At 49.1% G+C, this 25930-nt stretch overlaps 7 protein-coding genes across 7 annotated transcripts; 4 read left to right on the top strand and 3 right to left on the bottom strand.

Annotated features, from left to right (window-relative positions):
* Nucleotides 1-483: 483 nt before the first annotated feature.
* ANOM_004065 (glycoside hydrolase family 18 protein) lies at nucleotides 484-2155 on the bottom strand (the record flags this gene model as incomplete). Its single annotated transcript, XM_015549322.1, has 6 exons — nucleotides 484-600; nucleotides 689-1224; nucleotides 1278-1347; nucleotides 1450-1506; nucleotides 1564-1935; nucleotides 2012-2155. The coding sequence occupies 6 exons, from the start codon at nucleotides 2153-2155 to the stop codon at nucleotides 484-486; spliced, it is 1296 nt and encodes a 431-aa protein (XP_015408481.1).
* A 736-nt stretch (nucleotides 2156-2891) lies between these two features.
* ANOM_004064 (arrestin (or S-antigen), N-terminal domain protein) lies at nucleotides 2892-4482 on the bottom strand (the record flags this gene model as incomplete). Its single annotated transcript, XM_015549321.1, has 2 exons — nucleotides 2892-4222; nucleotides 4287-4482. The coding sequence occupies 2 exons, from the start codon at nucleotides 4480-4482 to the stop codon at nucleotides 2892-2894; spliced, it is 1527 nt and encodes a 508-aa protein (XP_015408482.1).
* A 3159-nt stretch (nucleotides 4483-7641) lies between these two features.
* ANOM_004063 (DDB1/RSE1 family protein) lies at nucleotides 7642-11934 on the bottom strand (the record flags this gene model as incomplete). Its single annotated transcript, XM_015549320.1, has 4 exons — nucleotides 7642-7778; nucleotides 7832-9116; nucleotides 9308-11381; nucleotides 11556-11934. Coding segments are annotated over 4 exons (3639 nt in total), but the record flags the coding sequence as incomplete, so codon positions are not given.
* A 380-nt stretch (nucleotides 11935-12314) lies between these two features.
* ANOM_004062 (ubiquitin domain-containing protein DSK2) lies at nucleotides 12315-13949 on the top strand (the record flags this gene model as incomplete). Its single annotated transcript, XM_015549319.1, has 2 exons — nucleotides 12315-12940; nucleotides 12999-13949. Exons 1-2 carry the CDS (start codon nucleotides 12479-12481, stop codon nucleotides 13947-13949), a joined length of 1413 nt encoding a protein of 470 aa, XP_015408488.1. The 5' UTR covers nucleotides 12315-12478.
* Nucleotides 13950-14786: 837 nt separating this feature from the next.
* Nucleotides 14787-17374, top strand: ANOM_004061 (transmembrane 9 family protein; the record flags this gene model as incomplete). The annotated part of the gene is made up of 5 exons (XM_015549318.1): nucleotides 14787-15087; nucleotides 15155-16503; nucleotides 16576-17028; nucleotides 17078-17298; nucleotides 17356-17374. The coding sequence occupies exons 1-5, from the start codon at nucleotides 15003-15005 to the stop codon at nucleotides 17372-17374; spliced, it is 2127 nt and encodes a 708-aa protein (XP_015408485.1). The 5' UTR covers nucleotides 14787-15002.
* A 4549-nt stretch (nucleotides 17375-21923) lies between these two features.
* On the top strand, nucleotides 21924-23741 carry ANOM_004060 (putative choline sulfatase; the record flags this gene model as incomplete). Its single annotated transcript, XM_015549317.1, has 2 exons — nucleotides 21924-22334; nucleotides 22392-23741. 2 exons carry the CDS (start codon nucleotides 21924-21926, stop codon nucleotides 23739-23741), a joined length of 1761 nt encoding a protein of 586 aa, XP_015408486.1.
* A 520-nt stretch (nucleotides 23742-24261) lies between these two features.
* On the top strand, nucleotides 24262-25437 carry ANOM_004059 (nitrilase; the record flags this gene model as incomplete). The annotated part of the gene is made up of 3 exons (XM_015549316.1): nucleotides 24262-24738; nucleotides 24804-25113; nucleotides 25169-25437. The coding sequence occupies 3 exons, from the start codon at nucleotides 24262-24264 to the stop codon at nucleotides 25435-25437; spliced, it is 1056 nt and encodes a 351-aa protein (XP_015408491.1).
* Nucleotides 25438-25930: the final 493 nt, after the last annotated feature.

Below are 25930 nucleotides of genomic sequence, written 5' to 3'. Positions count from 1 at the left end.
TTCCCGGAATAAATACATCATGCAGTGATAAAAACAAAAGCAAATAACATACGCAAGTCAAAGAATTCCCAGGAGATAGGTAATCCTTCCCCTTCCAGCCCTAGGTACATTAAAACCCTTAGTCTTGGGATCATGCAAATCCCACACTTGCACAAGCAACGGGAACTGTCATTCTTGTCCTATTTTCACTGCTTTAGACTCGTTCTAGGAATAGCCTGAAGATTTTGGGTTGGGTTGCCGGGTTATTTCTCTAGGTGATACGTTGGGTTCTAGTGGAAGAGCTAGATGAACAGAAGCTCGCAGTTGTTCTACTGATTTCACTTAGGAGAGAGGCACTTTGTGTCATGAAAAGCGAATCAATAAGGTCTATTTATAGCGAGATACTAAGATATGGAATACATAGTAGATTGAACCCCTTGAACTTGGTAATATGGCTCAGGTCAGAAGAGTAGAATGGACGTCCAGAGCTACCGGTGACCCTCCTCATGTTTCCAGATCGGCCTTGAATCCATCCCGGACATTTGCGTATTTCGACCAGGTGTAATTGACATAATTTTCGGATTTTTCCAAAGCGTCAGTGCCACCGAGTTCCCGAACCAGCTGAGCCATATAAGTCAGTACATCGTTTCAATATTTAGAAAGCAGATTGGTTCTAGGGCCAATAGAAAGTAAAGGAATAAAGACATACCGTGCTAATAAGGCTGGTTTCCCCAACTTTATCCATACTGGTCTCCCACCACATTCCACCTGCAAGGCCTTGCTTTTTGATATAGTCCGCCTTGGCTATGGTCGTTTTCACCGTATCATAGGAAACATACATCTTGTTTTTCTCGTCATAACTATAACTAGCCCCTAAATCTGGTAGCTCAACAACCGTTGCGTTAGCCAGTGGCAGCACCTTGTAATGCCAAACTCCGGGATCCCCCATCCCCGTCCCAACATCAACATAGGGTTGACCTGGCCCGGTAGTGTTGACGAATGCGCGGCCGTAAAGCGGCATTCCAAGGACAATCTTGTTGGATGGCACGCCATTAGAAGTATAGTACTTTATAGCATCATCTGTATTAGCGGGGGTGGTTTCGGGGTTAGAGGAGTTGCCATAGAGGTTAGCTGCATGACCCGTTGCATTGGCCCAGCTACCGACGTAGTCGTATGCCATCAAGTTCCAGAGATCGAGATATTTATCCATCTCAGACATCTGGAGAGCCTTGTAGTTTGACGGCCCTGAGACTTGTCGTTAGCTCTCTTCTTCTGTGTTTTGAAGGGGCCACACATACCGGCTGAGCAAGCGATGGTTAGGAGGAACTTTTTGCCATTCGCATGCTGCTTACTGCAACTGTCCAGTTCCTGTTGGTCGGTTCTTAGCAGTGTGTCAAGCAAGAGAGGCAAGAGAATTGTTATTGGAATTGGATTGTCATATGTATCTCCTGATGTATACGCAACACATACCTCTCTTACTTCCTTCAGGAGAGACACCATATCCTTTGCACTCTCTTCTTTGGGATACTACATGATATCAGCCTAGTGAAATGATGAAAGAAGAAATAGAAGGGAAAAGCTGACCTCCCAATCGATATCTAAACCATCAAATCCCACATTATGCATCAACTCGACAGCCGTCTGGGCGAAGGTCTTTCGATTTGCCTCAACTTTGAGAATACCAGCCCAAGTTGTGTTTGAGTTTGTGTATCCGCCGATCGACAGAAGGACTTTTAGATGTTTGTTCTTCCGCTTTAGGAGACCCAATTGTTTGACGCATCCGTAGAAATTGTCTTTCTCTGCTTCCTGTGGGTCTCCGGGGAAGTGTTTATCATAGTCAGCCCATGGATCCCATAACCGAACCTCGCCAGTTTTGGTGATGTTGGCAAAGGCGTAGAGGACGTGGGTGAGTTTGTCGACAGGAATATGCTGCGGATAGTGGTCACGGTATATGGCCTACACTTTCATGTTAAAGAGGTCTTCTGTGCTAGTTCGATAGGAAATCAGTGGAAGGGGAAAAGCTAATGCTAACCCAGCTTGCAAAGTAGGCCATGGATACATATCCGTTCTCAGGCTCAGAACGACTAGGAGTATGATGTTTATCGTTTGAATGCGGGATGAGGGCAGCACTGGTGAGGCATGCAAGGCCCCCGAGGAGGAGGAAGAAATTTCTCATAGTGAAGAATGATGCCAGCCAATACCCAAGTATATGTGCTCGAGGAGACTATCCTGAAGGTGTTGTTGAGAAGGAATCCATGCTCCACTTATAGTCCTATGCTGCATGTCTGGTACCTGTACAATGAACTTCGGCAGTTTGTCTAATACTGTGGGGGCAAACAAAGGATGATATACTTGGACGGCTCCTATAAAGACACATACCCCTGCTTTCTTTGTCAAGTGGCAGGATACTTGTGGATTATATTGCTTTGTACGGGATTGTGCTCAATGGATGCTTTATTCGGCAAGGCTTTCAGGATACGTTTCCAAGTCTGGTGATAGGAGACCCTTGAATGTGTCAAAAAGAGGATGTTTTGTTCAATGCGCCTTTTATGAAGACGCCGTAAAAGGAAGAGGAGGGGCGTGACCTGGGAAGAGCGTGATGCCTGTGATTTCAGGCTAGTCGAACTACGTATAGTATGGAGTCGGGTTTTCATCAAGTTGGTCTATATTGAAACTAAATTATTCTAAATTAAATTAGGCTCAGTGCAAAAGACCCCAAACATGATTTCAGACCCTGGAGATAACCGGATCTCTCGATCAAAAACGCCCTTATGCGCTATTGCTATGCGAATTTCATACAACAAAACAATCCGGGTATATTCAGACAAAACATATCTTCTCAACGCCATGGAACACAGAACTTTTAGATCTCATGAAACCCCCTGCATTCACTGCTGAATGCGGGAAGACTTTTAACAAGCAGTCCCGACACCTCCAGCATTAACCCTGGGGACACGGGCAGTAGACATCAAATCGATCGAACGATCAGGAGGCAGAATTGGGCCTTGGTTCTCCGAGTACTCCGGTGGCGCCACCTCGACCACTGTCGGGGGTGCGACGCTGCGGGGGCTGAAGAATTCTGCATTAACTTCATGCTGGGTGATCTCATGTTCAAGACCCTTTGTCTTTGCATCGGACCGAGACCGGCTTGTGAGTTGGATGGGGATCTTTAGCGTTGCCGTTGGGGTCAGGATATTGGCGTTTGGCGTATGGTAAGAGATGCTGAGCTCGAGGCAATATATGCGAGAGATCAGACACGAGTGGAAGGTCGGGACGAATGCTCTCGTCTTGGGAAGAGTGATGGGCACGACAACTGATGCGGTATAGTAGGTTTCTCCGGTAAAAGACGCCGATGGACCGGTTAATGACTCCGAGGATGATGTTGACTCCATCGAGTCGCAGCGACTGAGTCCCCGGGGGTTGGTATGCTTCGTCCAGTGTGCCGACGCCACGCACATGGTAGAAAGGGGGACGGTCTCGGTGTAACATCCTTGACCTATCTGTGCCCAGGGCACATTTCGGGGGGAAGGGTAATCACCCCAGGGTTCTGCACTGAACAGACTGGACGCTCGGAGCTTACTCCAGATCGTGCCCAGGCGAGGAGGTTCCTCCTTGCCCACGGGATCAAATCGTAGGTGTACTGTCGCAGCGGTACTGACCGAATCAGTGGCCTCACTGTTAGGCGGACACAGTTGCACAGGCTTGGGTTGTGACGAGGCGACAACCAGTCGGCCCAGCTTGCCTCTCATGAAACCGCGCTTGACGTCTTTCTCCTTCCGAATGCAGTAGCTGTCGTCGTCCGTGATGTTCAAAGGGGGCTCTTCATCGACGGCCGGAATGATCCGCACCTTCTTTCCTACCGAAGCCAAGGCCTTGGACGGGGCATTCTCTGGCTTGCGTTGCACGCTAACCCGGATCAAATATGATATCCGGCACATATCGGGGGCTAGGTCATTCAAGAGCGACTTGCCATCATTGGCCAACATGGGATCCGCGAGAGAAGGTGGGAGCAGGGTGTGAGAGCGTTCAACATGGGCGTTCGTCTTTGCGTGGCTACATACATGTGGCAGCAGACGATCGGGTACGACAAATGTGAACGGAAACTTGTAAGTGCGGCCGGCCTCCAGCACACGGGGCATAGGATAGGCAGAGTCCTCAATCGGTTGACGAAGTCGGAGGAATGTCTGGTAAGCGCCTGTACGTCCTGGCATCGCTACACGCTCCACGGAAGTTCTCGATGTCCCTGTAGATATGAGTAAAGGCTCCCTGCGGCTTTGAGTGATCTGTCCTGTCTGGGGCTTCCTTACCCTCGAAGGTGATTTCAACCTCATCAAAACGAGTATCACGGTCTACCGTTATAACTGCCGTCCCCTCAATACGATCCTTGGTGGTATATGAACTGACAAGCCCTTCGGTCTGTCCGGAGAGCTCGATGTCGACCTTCGGACGCGACTGCGTCAAGGACTCCAACGTGCTGGAGCTACGAGTGACAAATGAGGTCATTGCGGCTGTACTTCACAATGTAAGGGATAATACAGAGAGAAATGCTCCAGGGTATCGTGGAGAGCGCGTCATGCGCAGCACCCCAGACTGATAGTGAAGAGGAGAGATGATTACTGAGCAGAAGGAATTGGGTTGCAGCGAGGAGAGAAAGAAGAATATAAAAAGAAACGAAGGGAGACGCCAGCTGCAAGAAAAAGATTCTAAATTGAATGTAGGGATGGGGTGATGGTTGTCGTTGGGTAATAGTAATGGCGAGCTGTGGAGATAGTTTGATGTATACTTGCAGCACACTATGACAACGATGGATATCCTGTTGAAAGACCCCCGGCGATTCAATATTAAATATTAAATACCTAGCTCATATCCCCCTTCTACGTATTTCTAATCGGACATGTCAATCCACAGGGCGCAAAATGAGTCACGTATCGAGCAAAGAAAGAGAGAACCCATTGATCGGTCATCCTCAGCACGTGTTGACGATAATCCACTTGTTGGACAAAAAGGTCAAAAAAAGGGAAGAAAATAAAAATAAAAAAAATAAATAAAAAGAAATTAAGGCCGAACCAACAAACTCACACACCGACCACATGAATGAATGGATATTTTCATAGTTCGTCTCCATAGTTAACACGAATATCGGCCGAGATCCACTTTTCTAGCGATTGGTCCAACTCCCGATGATCCTTTGCGCCCTTCCGTGACATTCAGTGCATTCAACTCCAATCCCGGATAATATCAATCCTTAAGCGATGTTGACCTCACGCCCTGTGTCATATTCGTCATGAACTTTACTCCGGAGTCAGAAGATGTTTCCCCCCGTGGGACACGAAGACTTTGGGGAAGAAAAGTAATAGTCAGCAACCTGACAAATATGTAGTGGTGACGATCATCAGACCAATAGTTTGGCATAACCCTAACTAGAGAATACCCTTTAATGGGACTTCAGACTCCTTACTCTCCAGCATTCCAACCAGGTCCCAATCGCGTGATGATCGTAGATCTCACACCATACTGAGTAGGTCTTCTGATGGTCTCTTGCCCCCATAAACTATTCGTCAATCATTGCCCATAGTCGACGAGTTATCTTGCGTGCTTTACGGGTTCCCAACCTTGAGACATGTGTGACCAAGGCAAAAAAAGACCTCAACAGCTTGGAAAACGATCGTTGATAATCAAAGTCCTCGTATACTGGTCGTTCCGAGTACCGAGAAGACCGAGCTAAAGAGTCCAACCCGTGGAATGAAGCGAATAAGAACGTTTACCCGCTCCAAGTAACTTCCTGTTGTCGCAAGTCGGCCGTTTAGCTCTGCGCCTTACAGCTTCGGCTTGAGATCCACTCTTTCCTTCGTCCAAGATTCTTCGCCAAGGGATCTATCGCCTTAATTTATCCCATTGGTCGTCCATGCGTTTTCTTGGTCTCGATGCTGTCATACTTCAATTATTAATCCTGGCCAGCTGCAACAACTGAACTCAAAAAAGAATCAGAATCTTGAATTCCTCTCCTCCCCATGAGGAAGAACAGTCGAATCCCCATCGATTCTCCCGACTTCAATCCCTGCTATATATCCCTCATTATCATTAGTCACTCCACCATCAGAAACCAGGAACGAAGGTACGCTATTTCACAGTCTCCAGCCGTTTTTTCCACGGGTCCGCGTCTAGCCGTGGCTAAGCGACGTCCATGAGCCGACCGATACGGTATGCCGACGGGAAACTAACAAAACTTGATAGTATCTTAAGTGATACGATATAATAATGGTTTCTAGCGCTCGATGCCGCCATCTGTGAAAAATTTTCTTCTCTTACCCTGGCACGGTCCCATTGCCCCCTTCTTGGCAGCCATGATGGAGAAGTCTCGGTCGGAAGCTGGGCCAGTTAGTCGCCAGAAGAACGTAGAACCAAACCATACAATTGACCTCTCGTTACGCCCCTAGCCCTAACAGCTGATCGTATAGAATAGCATTGTAGAAGGAATAGGTTTAAACCAAATAGAGCCTGACAGTTCTCATCCAAAACTTAGCGGAGGATAATAAAAAACAGCTCTATAAACTCTAAAATATGATTCCCCTGCAGATCATAAGCAGCTCCAGCAGCTACAGGCGGTTATTCCAGGCACTCCTGGCACTCGGGCCACCTCAGACTTACAGCTGTGAAATTGTCTCAAGATCAGCGGGTTTTTGCACAAAAAGAGCATGTGCTATGTCCGTAAGTCTCTATTCGATGCTCGAGGCGCTTCTGGACCACACCAACGAGGTAGTGTAGATGCTGTCCATCATAAACGAGCGTAGTGGCATGTGTTACCACTGATTGACAACGCAACCACATGAATCTGAAGTATGACATCCTGGTAACTCTCGACTGGAACTATAGTTTAGTAAAGGAGGAAATTACTCCTTGCAATCTCATGATTGCTTTAGAGAACCGAAAACCTGCCGTCTACTTGTACCGATGCGCGTGCTTCGAAGAAGCTTCAGGCCTAATACTTACCATTAAGGGCAGTAGTGGAACTTGCCGTTGTAAAGAGAGGAATCTACCTGTAGTTACCACAACAAAGCAATGCTCTTTGGCTAAATCCCCTGCGTCGAGGCTAGCTTGTCAAACATATTGTAGATTCCAGAACACCGAGCGAACGGTACTGCCAGCTGGAGGCCATTTTTCTCATAATGCTTGTCGTGATAGTGACATGAGATCCCAGGTGACAACCGGCATTAAGATGCAATAGATACATTTATATCAGGCAATCTGGACCACACTGGATATACGGGATGCTGGTGCGTAATCCGTTTTATAAGAGATACATGTAGACATTGAACATTGTATATAGAACGGTTTTTTATCACCACGGAGGCACAATCACAGTGCAGGAGGATAATGACTTCGATTAGAGCTAGATGCTAAACTACGAGACATCATACAAGAAAAAGTGTCCCGACGGATAAATTACGATTCATATCCGTGGCATGCAGATAAAACCGTACTCAAAGATCGTCGAGGGCGTCAGCCTCTTTCTTGTCTCATACAGGATGAACTCTGAGAGTCCATGCTGCATCCAGCTCAAGATCAACTGAGTGAAGCAGAGGATCGAGCGAGGCAAGAGACGTCAATATGCAGATCCATACGATACTGCGTTTTCCCTATTTCTATTGGTAAAGTTGAAAACGGAAGGCACCAGTTTTACTGTAGAAGCTGTACATGATGATATCGATTATCGGGTATCTAAGAACCCCGGTGCAGTAAAAAGAAGTCGCTAGACGCCGTGTCCGCTAAAATCAGTACGCCACTCTCGTCCGCATATCCTATACAAGGGTTAGTTGATGGCTCATACAGCTTGGTACTGGGCAAAACATACCGAAATCTTCCGTTCAATTTCTCGCACTGAACGGTCAAGCTCCCCAGCAATCATCATCTTCGTGTCATTAGGTAATAAGAAATACGTCTCACATAAGTCACCGTCAATGACGCCCTTGACAGGTGCATAGTAACTCCGGTAAATGAGGTGGTCCCGTCCAGCAAGAGGAGGGTTTTGTGCTGCCAATTGCATCTCCAGGTTTTGGAAGAAGTCGACATCCTCTCGACTGACAAAAGGCACAAGCATTCCAATAGTACCATGGAATCCGGACCAGACAAGAATGTCCCGCCCACCGGCTACAAGTTGTGTCTTGTGCAAGGTGGTCGGGATGTCCTGGGTGTAAACATGGATCATCAGCTCCAGACGATTGGGCGTACCATGGAGATAACCACGTTCATGGATCAAGTGCGCGCCCGATCCATCCTCATCAGCTTGTTCGGATATTTTCTTGGGACACCGCAGCATCCAGATATTACCAAATTTGTCACCACCAGCAGTGGTTTCATAGTCAACCATCGTCGTAGAGGTCGTCCAGCGTGAGACAGAATCGTCCACAAACGGGATCAAAACGTTTTCCTGATACTTGTATACAACATACGTAACACTCTCACGAACGTCACTCACGACAATTCTGCTGCCTTGCGTCTGGAGGCCCACGATCGTCTTGGGAACCACTTGGGCATTACATTTCCTGAGGAGTTGTTTCATTCCCAAGTCATAGATCCGAAGCATCGAGCCAATACCAGCAACCAGTCGGCCTTGGAAGCCAAGAAGAGCAAGTGGAGGTTCTTCGACCTTCGTCTTATGGATGAACTCAAGCTCTCTTCCATCTTCTTGGAACCTGTAAATATGGATGTATCCTCCGGCAGACGATGGAGGGTTGACAGTCATGTCTTTCGCTGTTCCTACAACAAGGAACGTCTCATCATCCTGACTAGTGAAGGGAACAGCTGCAACACTGACAGCAGCCTCATTTTCTTCAAGCTCAATTGTCGAGACAACAGCTTTGGCGTGTACTGGGTCCACAACCTGAATACACGAGGCCCAGTGACCAGAGCCCCGTGGATATCCAAATTCTTCGGGAGGTAGCACGGTTTCATCGCCTGTACGTGCCTTGGAATCTTCTATTAGTTTCGCCCTAGTTGATGGCGACAAAACATTGTTGTCTGATTCAATGACATAAAAAAGTGGTTGCTCAGGGTGTTTCAAGAAACGGCGGGGAGTGTAAGCGAGAGAAACCGACTGTTGCAGCATGTTGTTGTCAAGCTTTTCGATGGAGAAAATCCTATCCACATCAGTTAGCAAATGTAGCTAATCGCAGGCAGGAGCTGACGTGTAATTTTCAGAATAACTTTGATCTCAGTAGGAACAATTGGAAATAAAATAATAATAAGCTTCCACATGGGTTTTCGGGTCCCATATTCTCATCATTCGATCAGGGTAAATGGAGGAAAAGAAACAGGGAATGCATCATACCTAAGGTTTTGGCCTTGAATACCGACCATGCCTTCCAGACACTGCTCACTCGAGAAGTTCCAACCCCATTCAAGTGGGACGTAATCCAAAGGAGTAAGCATGAAGCCCTTTGTCTGAATGTCTGAATAGCCCAGCCAAGGACGTGAGCTCAAAGCCAGAACAGCAGTTTGCCCTTTAACGGAAACCTGGAATAGCTTGACGGGCTTCGAGCCCAGAAAACGCGTACGCGTATCAGACAGTTCGCCGGTCACCTCATCCAATACTGTTCGAAGGTAGACACCAGAATACAGACCGATGTGAAGATACAGTGTCGTCCCACCAGAACTGGAATCAGACATAGACATGATGTTCAATGCAGACGGGGCTGCAGTGAGGGCCTGGACAGACTTGTTTTCCAGGGTGGAATCCGGATCCAAGCTCAAAATGCGGACTGTGGAGTCATCACATCCCACAGCTAAGAACGAGCTCCGAACACGACCTTCAGGAACCTCTCCGAGACTGAGACATGTCACTGTGCCAGACATCTGGCGCCGTTCGTCGTATTCAGCAAGGGTCCCATCAGAATCCATCTCAAAGTACACGATCTCTCCTGAGCTCAGTGCCACCGCAACTTGACGCTCATTCGTTGCGGCTGCAACGATGGACCGATGTTGAGGTGCAGGCCACTCATTCACTCGACGGTCGACCATAATATGACGAATACCCCGGGGGTGAATTTGAATCAAAGAATCCTCCCCAAGCTGTTGGACGGCGAGAGTAGGGGCAGATGACAGAAAGCCAGTATCAGTCACCTCCTCCACGGTTTCACCGATACTCAGAACAAGAGTGCCATTCGCAAAGGAAAGGACGATGTAGGCATCAAACTCATCAGCGCGAGTCAATTTGGTAGTCCAAACAGCCGAAGGCACACTGGGGAGTTCCGAGTCGACGATTTCAGAAACCTCTAAGCCGTGCTTGAGCGTCCTAAACGTGCTACGAGCACCAGTTCCAGAGATAGTGTAGATCTGGGGAGCGTCTTCTTCGGAGAGGTTGGCAATCTTACTATCAATCAACGGATTTAAGGAATTGATAGTCTCAACGAGATTGAGGTTTTCTGCGCTTCGAGGCCGGAAATATACGGGCTCAAGTGGGACAGAAGGATCTGCAGAGGAGTTTTCACTGCTGAATTCAATCTCCTCGTCATCATCACCGAGCTTCTCGAATTGGTAGAAGTGGTGATTTCCTGCCTCACTGGCAACATACAGGAAACCACTCTTGAGGATCAGCAAGTTCGACGCGACAGGAACCGTGTCGAAGTATTTAATCTTCAGTCTTCTCACTTCGCCAGTCAATTGACCATTGTCGTCTTCAACCATGTCAATAGTGAGCTTGAAGAGGTCCCCATCTTCAGTCTGCAGGAGAAAGAAGAAGGCGCCCCTCATCTTGTGCATCACGCCGGCCGTGACGAACCGTTTACGTTCGGGATTCTCTGTTGGGCCACTACGCCTAGGGATGGGAACCCTGAAGGCATCTTGGTTTGAGTGTCGGTAGGTGACGCTGTCCTCGGCACATACCAGGACTCCGCTCGGGCCATCGGCGCCTCCGGGGACCTGGAAAAGCATCGAGGATGTGCGATCGACAGGGTCCGCCCATTTACGCACGACGTGGTTCAGTCCAAGGTCCAATTCGTAGTATACCAGAAGCTTCTCGGCTTCTTCGAACGCTTGACCCGTAGGATCCTGGTCAGACTCCGAGTAGTCCACCTCAAGCGCCGCGAAGATCGGGTTTTCATACCCTACATCCAATGCTGACATCGCAAAGACCAGTGTCTGTGGCTTATGTGCTTCGAGCGGTGATGAGATCGTCAACTCGGCCTGCGAGTTCCGATTCAGAACGTAAACAAGCTTGTTCTTCTCCACAGATGCAATGAGACAAGCTCTGCCTTTCGGATCAACCGCCAGATATTGGCCGGGGATCACACGACGGACACCGGATTTGCCAAACGTCTCCAGGTGAATGCGGTTGAACCGATTCTGGGAGGGCACATACTCAATGATAGTGATGCGTCCCGAATCAGAACCAATGATGATGTAATCTAGATGCACCTTTCAGCAAAAGTCAAGGACTAGCACCCAGCGTCAACGTCGCTGACCGGGGCACGTCCCACCTCCAAGGTGGTCGGCTCGGCAGTTAAGGATCGTGCTGCCCGGAAGCTTGAAGAATCACTAAGATGATCTCGGAATCACACCAAGGGGAATGTCGAACATACCTTTATTACTCCCAGCTAGTCGGAAAGCAGCCAGAGAGCGAATGATGCCAAAGACATCTTGGGAAAAGAGTGGGGTGACTTTGCCCTGGGTAGGATCGGGTCGATGGATAGTGAGCTTTGACCCCGACGCGGTGACAATCTGCTGTTCCTTGGTACCCGCAAACTGACCCAGGATGGCCTGTGTAACGGCAGTAGGCGGCTGGATTGTCAGGGAGTACATGAACATATGCGAGGTGGTAGCCATGGTGGGCAGCTAGGCTCCTTCCAAGCCTGGAGCAGACAGAAGATGTTGTGTGTTTTGTTTACTGCAGAATTGCAACCAAAGTTGACTTTAACGTGATACCATTCCCATTGCTGCAGATACAGAGCTTGAGGAAGAGGACTCTCGAGAACGAGTGTCCTCGCAATGGGTTTGCGTGGGAGTCTTGAGAGCAAGACGCGACAGTTCACCCGATTGTGTCCTGAGGAGAAAGTGAAAATTCCGGTGGGAAGAGAATGAAGCTACTCTAGTTTGACCTGTTTGTTAGTATCACGTGCACTGTATTGGTAATACCTTGAACGTCATTTATTCAAGCCAATTAGCCGATTGATCGTGGTATGTGATTTACCTACAGCGCAACATGTTTATCCCGCTTTCCGAAAAGGCGGACGATGGGTTTCTGCCACCTTCTACCTTTCCGTTCCGACTGACGCTATCAGTAGGTATTGGTTGTGCCGAGAAGTGGCATTGTTCACTACTACTTACTGCCGCTATTCCACTGCTCACTTACTTTTTACCTCATCCCCATCTTACATCCTCTTATTCTCCGACAAATTAATTGAATATATATCACTATCCTTCGCTTCTCTGGACGGTGGTTCTGTGAAGACCTTTGATTTAAGCCCCTCCCTCCCCTCGGTCCACTCGCCGAAACTACGTTCTAATGGCTGATGACACCGCTACGGCGGAGGACTCTCCCGTCACCTTCAATATCAAGTCCTCGAATGATGCAAAATTCACCATCACTCTTCCATTGTCTGCGCTAGTGTCAGAGTTGAAAGAAAAGCTTGCGACGTCGGAATATGCGGATACTCCAGCGGAGCGTCAGCGCTTAATCTACTCGGGAAGAGTGTTGAAAGATAATGAAACACTAGCTACATACAAGATCAAAGATGGACACACCATCCACCTAGTAAAGAGTGCTGCTAGCAATCAGCGTCAGGCCGGCACCTCTCAGACTGCCTCGGCCTCCACGCCGTCAGGCACCTCTGCTACTCCAGCCACTGGCGTCCCCACAAATCTTGCGGCCGGCACAGGCAACAACCCACTAGCCGGTTTGACCGGCGCACGATATGCTGGTTTTGCGCAACTTCCAGGAGCCGGAATGTTTGGCCCAGATGGTGGCGTAAGTGACCAACGAAGTAAAGTTTAACCCATTGAATGGTGCTAATCATGATGTTTAGATGGGACCCCCTCCTGATGCCGACTCTATGCTCCATATGCTCGAAAACCCACAATTCCAGTCTACTATCAATGAAGCTTTACAAAACCCAGCGATGATTGATATGATGATTCAACAAAACCCCATGTTGCGCGAAATGGGTCCCGGCGTGCGGCAAATGATGCAGAGCCCTGAATTCCGCCGTATGCTTACCGATCCCAATTCGCTTCGCCAGGCGATGCAACTTCAGAGAGCCATGGGTGGCGGCGGTGGGCTTGGTGGCGGTAGCGCATTTCCTGCTCCGGGGGTCACAAACACAACACCAGAGGAAAGCCAAACCGGCCAAAATAACAACGGCGCTACTCCTGCCTCTGGCGCACCCGCGTTCAACCCATTTATGCCTCCGGGCCTTGGAGCTGGTAACCCTTTCGCTGCCCTTTTCGGAGGTAATCCAGCAATGGGTGGCGCAAACCCGCCCAGTGCATCAACTGCGACGGGTACCGGTCAGACTGAGACTGCACAGAGAGCCGCTGGAGATGCTGCTGGGGGAGATGCTACCACCGGAGAGGGTCAAAATCAACAAAACGCTCAGAATCCTTTCGGGCTCCTTTTCAACCCCGCCATGCTCGGGGCACAAGGCGGTCAGGTTAACCCTTTCAATCCCCAACAAAATCCCTTCCTTCGCGATCCCGCTCTACTATCGCAGATGATGCAGGCAATGGGTGGTGCACCACCAGGAGAGGCTGGCGCAGGTGGACTTGGCGCCAATCCCTTGGCGGCGCTTCTCGGAGGCGGCGGATTTGGGACACCCCCTCCACAGGACAACCGGCCACCTGAAGAACGGTATGCGGAACAGCTTCGCCAGCTCAATGATATGGGTTTCTATGAGTTTGAGAGGAATATCGAAGCGCTGCGACGAGCAGGTGGCAGTGTACAAGGCGCAGTGGAATATCTGTTGAGCCATCCTTCTTGAGTTCTCCTACCGATCTGTAATGGCGTGTTGGCCAAATGGCCTTCTTTCGTGGAGCGATTGTTTTCATTGACGGCTTCTAATTTATGACTACCCTGGCTGCATACTCTTTCGGATATGATATAGGGGGATGCTTGGAAGGCTTTCGTGTAGGGAATGTCTCATGACTTAGCAGAAAGGGCGTTAGTATAGCAGAACTTCATGTTTTTTGATGTTATGATAGTATATTAACAGGTGTCTCGTATACTGGCATCTCTTTGTCGGGCGTCTTCCCGGTCACGGTTTAGGGTGACTTTCGGCGATAAATAGCTATGAAGAATGTAACTTGTTCCACGAAGGGCCCTGTCCTGTAGGTGAATCCCGGTGGTATGAGGGACAGTCGTCATGATGTGGAGTCAACACGACCTAAATTGTCGCATTCAGATGGGCGGCGGTGAGATTATCGTTTTGGGAATGTACGCTAAACCTATTTGGGGCAGAATCGGCCGGACTGTTCGATGCCAATGGATTGATGGGTCCCCGTTCTGAATCTCCCCTGCAATCGACGACTACTTTAACTACTACTAATTGCTGCTATCCTGTCCACATCCACCCCTGACACCTCCCCCTCCCTCGTCCTTAAATTATTATCTATCTGCTTCTATTCGATAGGCATTTTATGCCGATTACACTCGTTACATCAACTCGAACTGCTATATTTCGGACTTTCCATTCTCCGTCGCATTCTGGACCGCCGGTTCCTCCAGACAGCCATACATACGCCTCATATTGTTTTACAGTAGCCTTTGCCCTGCGCTTGTTCATCCTTTTTGACATATTACTTTCAATATCGCGCATAAAATTTACTATTTACGTCCTTTCTTTTCCCTCTCTTTAGGTGGCCTGTTTAATGGGGACGGTCTAGCGCAACTTAAGTTGGGGTTAACTAAGTTATTGATCTACGTTTGAGATTCACGCACCCGCCACGTACATCCGAATCGTCGGTGCATGCTTCCTTGATAGCTTGTGTTCTCTCAACAAGTGAGGGTTAGCCTCCATTTTCCCACCACCTCGATAATGGAGCTGCAACGCTTGTGGTGCCCTCGTCGGTGGGCTTTGTGGTTGTTATTCGCCTCATACTCTTGCGCATTCTACATACCTGGTACGCTTGGACCAGCCTGTTAGGCCCATCAGACCCTCCAACTGACACGTCTATGTTTGTGAAATAGGCTATTCAGTCAAACGTTATACCGATGACGAGTCTATTCCCCTTCTTGTGAACAAAATCTTTTCCGACCATACGCAGCTTCAGTACGCCTACTATGACCTGCCTTTCGTCTGCCCCCCGAGCGGGAAAACGCACGGCGGCTCGCCCTTCGGCTCGGGGCATAGCGTTTCGCTTAACTTGGGAGAAATTCTACGTGGTGACCGGATAATGACGTCTGACTTTGAACTGCAGATGGGAAAGAATGTGGAATGTCAAGCCCTCTGCACTGCGGAAGTAGGGCGCAAAGACGTCAAGTGGGCTCGTCAGCTTATCAACGAAGGCTATGTAGCAGAATGGATCGTGGACAACTTGCCTGGAGCGACTAGCTTTGTCACCGTCGACCGTAGTCGCAAGTACTACGCAACTGGGTTCAAGCTTGGATCTCGGGAATTCTCACCCATCGACGGAAAACCACACTACTATATCAATAACCATTTCACCATCGTGATCCGCTGGCGGTCGGCACCCGAAGGTGGCAAGTTAATTGTTGGCTTCGAGATTTATCCAAAGAGTATTCGCGCCGAGGATCATGTGGAGAACGGTTGCCCTAAACAAGTACATGAGCATCACGACGGTCTGGAACTATACATCCCTCCAAACACATCAAAACTCCGTGAGATGTATCCTGGTTCCTCATACATCCCAGAGGACGACGGGGTTGACGACGGAACTACACTCAAAGTTCCGTACACATACTCAATTTATTTCAAGGAGGACAACAGCATTGACTGGTCTAGTCGATGGGACCTCTATTTTAGCAACCAAGACGACAGCTCTATGACGCACTGGTTTGCGATCCTCAATTCTTTGACTATAGCTGGCGTTCTTGGAGTGGCTGTATATGTCATCTGGGGACGAACGGTGCAAGGAGATATCAAAGGTCGAGGGGACGGAGCAATGGATGAGGCTAAACTGAAGGCTCGAAGCGTAGCCAAAGTAAAGACTCTCGAAAGAAAAGGGGACGGCCTCTTGGACCAAGGATCGGATCTGGAACGGGATGCAGATTTGCCATCCGACGACGAGGGTCTCGAAGATGTTAGCGGTTGGAAACTCCTGCATGGGGACGTTTTCCGAGTGCCGGAGTACAGCGGCCTACTTGCACCGCTTGTTGGCTCTGGTATGCAACTATTGTTTATGACCTCGGGACTTCTTCTACTCAGTTGCCTTGGTATCTTAAACCCCAGCTTCCGTGGCGGATTTGTTAGTGTTGGCATGGGGTTGTTTGTATTTGCCGGCCTCTTCTCCGGCTACTTCTCGGCAAGGTTGTACAAAACATTTGGCGGCACTAAATGGAGGAAGAACACGGTAGTTGTAAGTCTATCTCGGCCGGATTTCTTCTTTCTCCTCTGAACCTTGTGACCTGGACATTACTAATGACAGTAGACCGCTCTCTTCATCCCTGGCCTGACCTTCTGCCTGATATTCATCCTGAATCTCTTTGTTTGGGCACAGGCGTCCAGCACCGCAATCCCGTTTGGCACATTGATCGGTCTTCTTGCGCTCTGGCTGCTGATTCAGGTTCCTTTGGTTTATATTGGTAGCTGGTACGGTTACGTACGAACAACGGCGTGGGAGCACCCAACCAAGACCATGTCAATCGCTCGACAAATTCCGCCACAACCCTGGTACTTGCACAACACTTACGGGCCCGTTTTGACAGGGCTGGCACCGTTTGCTGTTCTATTCATTGAGCTTCTATTCGTGTTCAAGAATTTGTGGCAGGACAAGAGTGGGTATTATTACGTGTTTGGCTTTTTGAGCGCCGTCTCGACTATCCTGATGGTCACGGTGAGTCAAGTGACCATCATCGCAACCTACAGTCAACTTTGCTCCGAGGTATGCTATATCCATTATCGGTAAAGGATCGCGAAGCTGACTGAAGCAGAATTACCACTGGTGGTGGCAGAGCTTCCTGACCGGCGCAAGCAGCGCATTCTGGATATTTGCCTATTGCATTTGGTACTACTTCTTCCACCTTCATATCACCGGCTTCATTTCTAGTCTGCTCTTTTTCAGCTACAGCTTTCTGGCATGTGCGGTATACGGTTTGTTGACGGGGACCGTTGGGTTCTTGACGGCCTACGCGTTTGTCCGACGTATTTACAGGTAAGCGGTTGCTGGTGGTGTGGTGGATATTAGATGTTGGAGCTAATCATGGCACAGCGGCGTCAAAGTTGATTGATCAATTTCGAGCGCATATCTGACATCAATGTCAACTTTTTGCCCAGGCGGGCTTATGTGAAACGGCACTTGGGACAAGCATTCTCTATTCATTTCCTTTGCCATATTTTGGCTCTACTTTCAAGATATCCACCTTCCCTCTCCATATGAAATAGGCTACCGTACTCTTAATGGCTCGTCATGTCATTTGGACTGTGACCTTTCTGTACTTTATATATATATACCGTCCATTAGCGAGCTCAATCGACAATTCTCAGTCTTAACGCACTGATCTCAATTTCGCTACCCACATAGTAGCTTGGTCAATTATCGTATTTCAATCACATCTCATGGATCAAGTTACCCAAACCAGCCGTAGTCTAAAGACTCAATAGCCCACCTAGTGGCTGATCCTCCACAAGATACCACTCTACAATAAAGAAAACACACCTTCGGGACCCCGGCAAGGAAACACCCAACCCATCATAGCGCAAAACCACCAGATCGACACGGGCTCGACTCTCTCTTCCCCAAAACGGCATTCCCATCCAGCCCGGGCCACCAAACCCCACGAGCTTAACAGGCAGAGACAACCCCATAAATCCTCCCCAGCCGCCCTCGTCACACACACAACAAAATACAAGTTCTCAATACAACCCCCCGCCCCGTTACACGACCGCGTCTACCTGGTAACACGAGATGGCTACAAGCGGAGGTTCCAATCAACGGGTCCGCGTGATGTTCAAAGAAAAAACGAAGATAGTCTGTGAAGGTTTCCAAATCTTTGGTCAGTACTTTCCCATGGATGAATGATTTCAGAACCTTTTCTGGGAAGGGACTGTGATTGGTCAGGTTGGGGGTCATGTGGTATCTATGTATTGAGTTCTTATGACTGGTGATTTTGGTGGAGCTTGCCATTGTGTGTATCTTACTACTAGTAGTACTTGGGGCTGATTATGGGGGTTTTTGTTCTGGGGCTCTTCTGGGCAGTGAAGTTTTGTGGGGGTTGTTGATGTAAGGAGGGAGTTTGTCTATTTGCTCCTGTCACGGGTGTATGAGGTGAGGTCCAGAATATGTTTCAAGGCGATCCACCTAGTTACATATCAGATGCAAATGAGACACAGGTACTAAGGACGAGAATATGACGGAGATGAAACGAGCTACCAAAACGATTGCGTCAGCTACGCCATTACCGTGACAGAAATCAAGTCCCGGGGAAGAAAGGCCCTGTGACTCGGCATGTCCGTCCATGCATTCGGATTAAATTACATAGACTTTGTTTCAAATGTATTACACCCGCTGGGCAGTGACCAATACCAATACTCTTTTCTTTTGACTGGATTTTGTCAAGTCTAAAGCCACCTAGGTGCATTAGGGCGTGCTTTGGTATGACCGAAAGTTTTACTAACTGTATACAAATGTATGTATGTATGTATTGTACCTACTATGTGGGGTATGAGGCATATACTCAGTACATAGTGGGCATGTTCCGTTAATCTACAGATCTCCGACCACCGTCTCACCGATACATTATCGCAGACCAGACTACGTGGTCAATTGTGTTGGATGGAACGGACTCCGTTTCAGCCCGGCTCCCTGATGAGCGTGATCGCCCAGATGAAGGGGGCTAAGGACGAGGTAAGACATAGAGTACTCCTTACTGGTCATTGGAGGAAGTTGGCATTCTCGCATCTGATAAACCAGTGTGCACAGGCAGCAATGGCACAGTCCTCGACTCCGGGAGGGTAATGAATCATCCATTCGTGGAGATGTTTCGCCCCTTGATGGCGTGATCGGAGGATAGAATGATGCGTTTTCCTCACGTCGAGGCCTCGGCATCCGCATGCGGACGGAAAGATTGAGCTTCTTTTGGCCGCGAGCCTCTCAATGAGCGAAACGGTGGTGGAACCTATGGCTCATGTTCAAACTGACATCTCGTCGAGAGTCGTAGGAATGTCGTCGACTGATAGATATATGGTACGGGATGGGCTTGATCTCCGTGAAACTCCGGAACCGTAGCAGATCCCATTAGCCAAAAGCTTATCAAGCAACTCCAGCATGGGGAAATTGCCATTCGGGTGATCTTCTAGAAAATCCTCAGTCGCACACGTAAGGACAATGGCAATCCAACGCGTCATGCAAAGATCGACGAATGACAGACGGAGTGGAGATGATGCCATCGACCCGCGGAATTGGTATAACGCTAACGACGGCATCTGCAGGAAGCCTATTCCTTAGACTCCTTATTGGTCTCTGAGTTCCTAAACTAAGGTATGCAGCATCTGGGGTAGAAGGGTCTGTGCTATAATAAGTACTGGGCATACATACGGTATTGATGAGTTGAGAAGATCAATGCCAAGATGCATTCATTCCGCTCGCCTTGGCATACTAGGGGAGAGGTAAGAGGTTCTTGATTTTCTCCGTTTCAAAGTTGGTCATAATAATCAGTATAGATGATACACACGTATGATAGATACAATGTAATACTCCGCCATTCAACATCTCAGTCTGCATTCTCGGCGGCAGAGTATGAGATTCGTCCAAGTTCGGAGCGTCGAATCTTGATTCGGACTCGCAACGAAACGAGAAGCGGTTGCTACATTGTATGTACTCAATGCTGATCTCTCCACACCGTCTCGTCTTCCTTTTTGCACCCTGACGCCAATATACACACTTGCAGAGAAAGTCCTGCTTCGCTACGAGTAGAACATGAAAAGTAGCTCAAGAATACAAGCAACACTGTGAACTACTGTAGCACATGAAATTGATCGAAGAAGTCTTCGACGTGACAATACCAGTAATTGGGATCATGTAACCCAGAATATACCACATTTCAATATAAACTGCCAAGTCCGTCACTAGAAATGAAAGGGCTGAAAAAAAAAGACACCTCAGTGATCTACATTGGAAGTACTAGTGTCTCCTGGCCCAATTGAAAGTAAGGATCATAGAGCCGCCTGAACCAGGCCATACGTGAATGTGTGACAGCATTATGATGCGTGTACCATGTAAATATCATTGGGTGCCTGGCCGATCCTGGGGAACCGGTACATTATCCTGCGAAGCATTGCAAAATATGAAGCCTGTTGATACTGTTGAATGGTAGGAAGTGCATTCGTATGTAAGGATGAAATTGAGCCCAAAAATTGGCACTGGAATTAGGTTACGGGCGCGCATTAGTCTACTGGCCAAAGACGACATAATATTCACCGCAACCTGAGGTTCTGCCGCGCCGAGAAATGTTGTCTTGAAAGGATGGCACATGACCCCTGACCCGAAAGAGAAGAAGCGATGGATATGGAAGCTTCAGCCGTATCGAGTTAGAATGACACATGAATTCCTTTTCCTGTTCATTGTTGAAACCTTTTCCCAACGAAAGCCGGTATGCGCTTGTAACTTTCACGGATCAGCCCGTTTTCTTACAAGGGCCTTAGTCTGTGGCACTAGAACCTGTTAAAGGAGCGACCCAATGAAGTCTCGTGGCGAACCAGCTGACGCGCCTAGTTTAGCGAGTCAGCCTGTGATGTGCCGGGGATCCTTGTCGGAACCGGCCGGGGTGACGTTGAGAAGCCAATGAGAAGCTGCCGTTGTGCCAAGCGTGCCAAGATCTTGGGGAGTCCGGACTAGTGAGAAGGGGGTTTGAGACCCCAGGCCCACTTCGGTTAGTAGCCTGACTAGTTTACCCGTCCTAAACGAACTTCCACTCAACTACTTCAACTTCGAAGGAGCGCGCACAGAACATGACCCAACCCTGATGACACTTCGTACAGGCATTCTCAAATACGTTATCTATGAGGGTGGGGATGGTCAACAGATGAAGCAGAAGGGAGATTGCAAAATGAGATAGAACCTGCGGACTCCGACAACCAGCCGAAAGCTTTCGTGGCGATCTGACCGATCCTTTGGTACTTGCCGGACCGCATTTCTCTGCCGGGAAATTACATCCTTACGCGGCCCTAGTAATCGGCATCTTGTCACAAGGCGCTCGTCCCGTTCATCAACATGTTCCTAAAGAGTATGTCCTACAGAGTACTCCATACTGGGCAAGACAACGCGATCTTGGATACTCTCAATCCTCCACCGCCCATAGTTCTCCAGTGGAATAGAACACGACCAATTTCCTTTACTTGAATCATTGGTCCGAAGTTTATTGCCCCTGCGTTCCAGCTCGTGGGGAATCACACCATCGTCTCCGCTAATGGTTCCATCGCTGCGGTGACATCGATTGTACCACACTTCTTGTAGATCTCCGTCGCTCCTCAATACGTTCATTCATACTCCGTACATCAAGTAATTTTGATTCGGGTACATGTATGTACTGCAATTTAATCTAATTTTTTTTTCTTTTCTCTTATCTTCTTTTTTTTTTTACTTTTATCTTATTCACCCTGAAAACAATATCCGCTCCCCCTTAAGGTTACTTATAACTTGTCTTTCCCTTCTCCGGCTTTCATTCTTTTCCTTTCCCTTCTTCATCCGTCCCACTGCTTTTCTTATTCCGGCCACCAACTCTTTGGCATAGTTTCTTATCATTAGATTAGAGTGTGAGAGAGGTCTCACCAATCATCACTATGGCTACCAAGAAGCCCAACATTCTTTACATCATGGCTGACCAGATGGCTGCTCCCCTTCTGGCCTTCCATGACAAGAACTCTCCCATTAAGACCCCTAACCTAAACCGGCTGGCGGATGAGGGTGTCGTCTTCGACTCGGCCTACTGTAACTCTCCGCTATGTGCCCCGTCACGTTTCGTTATGGTGACCGGCCAATTGCCCTCCAAGATCGGAGCCTACGATAACGCCGCCGACTTACCCGCTGACATCCCCACTTATGCCCATTATCTGCGCCGTGAGGGCTACCACACCGCACTGGCGGGAAAGATGCATTTCTGTGGGCCCGACCAACTGCACGGTTATGAGCAGCGTTTGACGAGTGACATCTACCCCGGTGACTATGGCTGGTCGGTCAACTGGGATGAGCCAGTAAGTTGCATTCCTAGTAGTTCGAACCCAAGGCAAGGGATCTCTGATCGTGTGTAGGAAATTCGTCTCGACTATTATCACAACATGTCCTCTGTCATGGAGGCCGGTCCTGTGGTGCGGACCAACCAGCTTGACTTCGATGAGGAAGTTATCTACAAATCTACCCAGTATCTCTACAACCATGTCCGCCAGCGCGGTGATCAGCCATTCTGTCTGACGGTGTCTATGACTCACCCTCATGACCCTTATGCCATGACCAAGGAATTCTGGGACATGTATGAAGATGTTGACATTCCCTTGCCGAAAAATGGCGACATGCCACAAGACCAGCAGGATCCCCATTCGCAGCGTGTTTTGAAGTGCATTGACTTGTGGGGCAAAGAAATGCCTGAAGAACGGATCAAGGCCGCCCGCCGCGCCTACTATGCGGCTTGTACCTACGTTGATACTAATGTCGGTAAACTGTTGAAGGTCCTGGACGATTGCGGCTTGACCGACGACACAATCATCGTTTTTACTGGTGACCACGGAGACATGTTGGGCGAGCGCGGACTCTGGTACAAGATGGTCTGGTACGAGAACTCCGCGCGTGTGCCCATGATCGTGCATGCGCCCAAACGTTTTGCCGCCAAGCGTGTTCCCCAGAATGTATCGACGATGGACCTGTTGCCCACCTTTGTCGATCTGGTCGGCGCGCAGTTGGTTCGGGAATTGCCCCTGGACGGTGTGTCGTTGATTCCATACCTGACCGGCGAGGACGGTCTCAAAACCGACACTGTATTGGGCGAGTACATGGGTGAAGGGACACAATCGCCAGTTGTGATGATTCGTCGCGGCCGCTGGAAGTTCGTGTACTCCCTGATTGACCCACCCATGCTCTTCGATGTGGAAACAGACCCTGAAGAAAAGGTAAACCTGGCGGCTGGCTTGCCCGTTCCGGTGCGACTCAATGCAGCCAAAACTATCTCAGGATCGCAGTTGCAGCCGGCGTCCTTGCCTACTCCCGCTGAGTCTCCGCGTGTGTCGCCTCGACCACAGCGTGGCACATCGTCCGCATACCCATTCCCTAGTCCCCCACGCACTCCTAGTCCAGGTAAAGGAGTGCCTGAAATGCCGACCACTACCGAGCCTGCCAAGATCCTGGCATACTTCCTGGAAGAAGCACAAGCCCGCTGGGATTTGGAGAGCATCACGGAAGATGTGCTGCGGTCACAGCGCCGGCGACGCCTGGTTTACTCGGCTTTGATCCAGGGCAACCCGGCTATTTGGGACTACGAGCCGCGTATTGACCCCAGCACACAATACGTGCGCAACCAAGGCAAGGGTGTTTTGGACGACGTTGAATTTATCTCTCGCTGGCCCCGTGTGTTGCAGCAAGCCGCCAGTGCTATGGGCACCAAGGTTTGAGTCTCTATTGAACAAGCAGCTCGGGGGAATAAAAAAAAGGAAACGGAAAAGAACATTATTTGAGAACTCGGCATGGTTCTGCTTCCACGTTTATTCATTCTTATTTTTGTTTTTGGTTTTGGATATGTTCCGATGAGCTTGATTTCCTGATGATTTAGTTAGCGAGGCGCTATACCCGGCATTGTTTGCATTCCCAGCGTTTGCTCGAGTCTGTATCGATTGGTGAATGCTTTTTATTCGGGATCTCCGGCAGATTGGTACGGCAGTGCTGTACATAGGAATATAGGAGAGAGGCTGCCTGCGTGTATGATAGACCAGAATGAGCGACAGAATGAATGTACAAGAAAGATACTAAATCTGTGGAGAGAGAAGCGGGTCTCATTACGAATTTCGTTGGTGACTCACCCGGCGATTGGTTCCGTATTTCGGGGTTTGATTGATATCCCATCTTTAAAATCCCCGCATCCACTCTTGGCTTCCTCAACAATCAACAGAGCAAACAAGTCTCCATCTACCAAACATGCCGTCCAAGATCACTGTAGGCGTTGCCCAGGCACGCACCCAGGATACCGTCACCGAGACTCTCTCCGCCCTCAACCGCATCACTCGTCATGCCGCCTCCCGCGGCGTCCATCTGCTCCTCTTCCCTGAGGCCTATCTGGGTGGATACCCACGTACCTGCAGCTTTGGCACTGCCATCGGTGCGCGCCAGCCTCAGGGACGGGAACAGTTCTTGAACTACTTCCATTCCGCGGTGGATCTCGGGGATACCCCCACTGGAGCGGGTGATGACTGGGTGCAGAGGAAGCTGCCCGTGGCGGAGGGCAAGAATCATCGAGGCGACGGTACCCGAGAGACTCTTGAGCGGATTGCGAAGGAGACGGGCGTCTTCATTGTTGTGGGCGTCATCGAGAGAGCCGCGGGCAGTTTGTACTGTGCTGCGCTTTACGTAGACCCTTCGAGGGGAGTGCTGGGAAAGAGGAGAAAGGTCATGCCCGTAAGTCTTACTGCCACGGTTCAATCAAATCCAGAAGAAGAGAAGGTAGTTGACCCCCCCAACAGACCGGATCGGAACGTCTCGTCTGGGCCCAGGGCTCCCCGTCAACCTTGAAGGCCGTGACTACCCATCTCAACGGGGTCCCCGTGACCCTGGCGGCAGCTATCTGCTGGGAGAACTACATGCCCCTTCTCCGACAGAGTCTGTACTCACAGAGCGTGAACATCTATTTGGCTCCTACAGCTGATGCCCGGGACACATGGCTGCCCCTGATGCGGACCGTCGCATTCGAGTCGCGGGCGTATGTACTGAGCGCAAACCAGTGCGTCCGGTATAACGAACTCCCGGAGTGGGTCACTGGCGAACGGGATGAGAGTAAGTTCCTCGTGTTAAACACTTCGTGGTGCAATTTTGTTAATAATAACAACAGAGATCTCGACCCACTACGTCAGCCGCGGTGGTTCCTCCATCGTTGATCCCCAGGGCCAGGTTATTGCGGGTCCTATCTGGGAGGTTTCTGCTGACGATATGTCTGATTCTGCGGCTGATGCCGTGGTAGACGGGCTGATTATCTCGGATATCGATGTCGAGGACTGCGAACGGGGTAGATTGGACATGGATGTGGCAGGCCACTACTCGAGGAATGATGCGTTCAAGTTGACGGTGGAAGGGCTGGATCTCAACCCACCTCCTCTCTGAATGCAAAACGGTATAGCAATTCTAGCTGCATTTACTACATATGCATGATACCTATATAGCTGGAGCTTAAGCTTGTGCATACATGTGTCAATGTTTACCACCGATTGATAAGACGACCCTCCTGGATTGAACCTCGGAAAGTTGATCGAGTGGTAGTACTGTAAACAAGACGTCATTTGTCACATAATGGGTTAAATATTTCGAAGTTTGCGGCATTGTTTATGACGTGTTTGATAGCTGGACTCATGAGCATCTAGAATTGGAGGATTGGCAAGCTCATCTAGTATGCGATGGGCATATCTTTAGCTACTTAGCTATATAGTTACATCATGATATACCATCATATAGTCGCTCGAATAGTAGGCTGAGCTTATAGATAAACATTACCAAGCTAGTCAATCGATACCTTATGATCAGACAGAAAAATGAAAAACCACAGCACGACATCAAAACCGACGTCTGTGTTGTCGGCTCCGGGATAGCGGTATATATC

Source organism: Aspergillus nomiae, assembly GCF_001204775.2.
Source record: "Aspergillus nomiae NRRL 13137 chromosome Unknown contig00077, whole genome shotgun sequence".
NCBI classification, from domain to species: Eukaryota; Fungi; Ascomycota; class Eurotiomycetes; order Eurotiales; family Aspergillaceae; genus Aspergillus; species Aspergillus nomiae.
The sequence above is the reverse complement of the archived record's forward strand: the minus strand, read 5'-3'. Positions and strand labels throughout refer to the sequence as shown.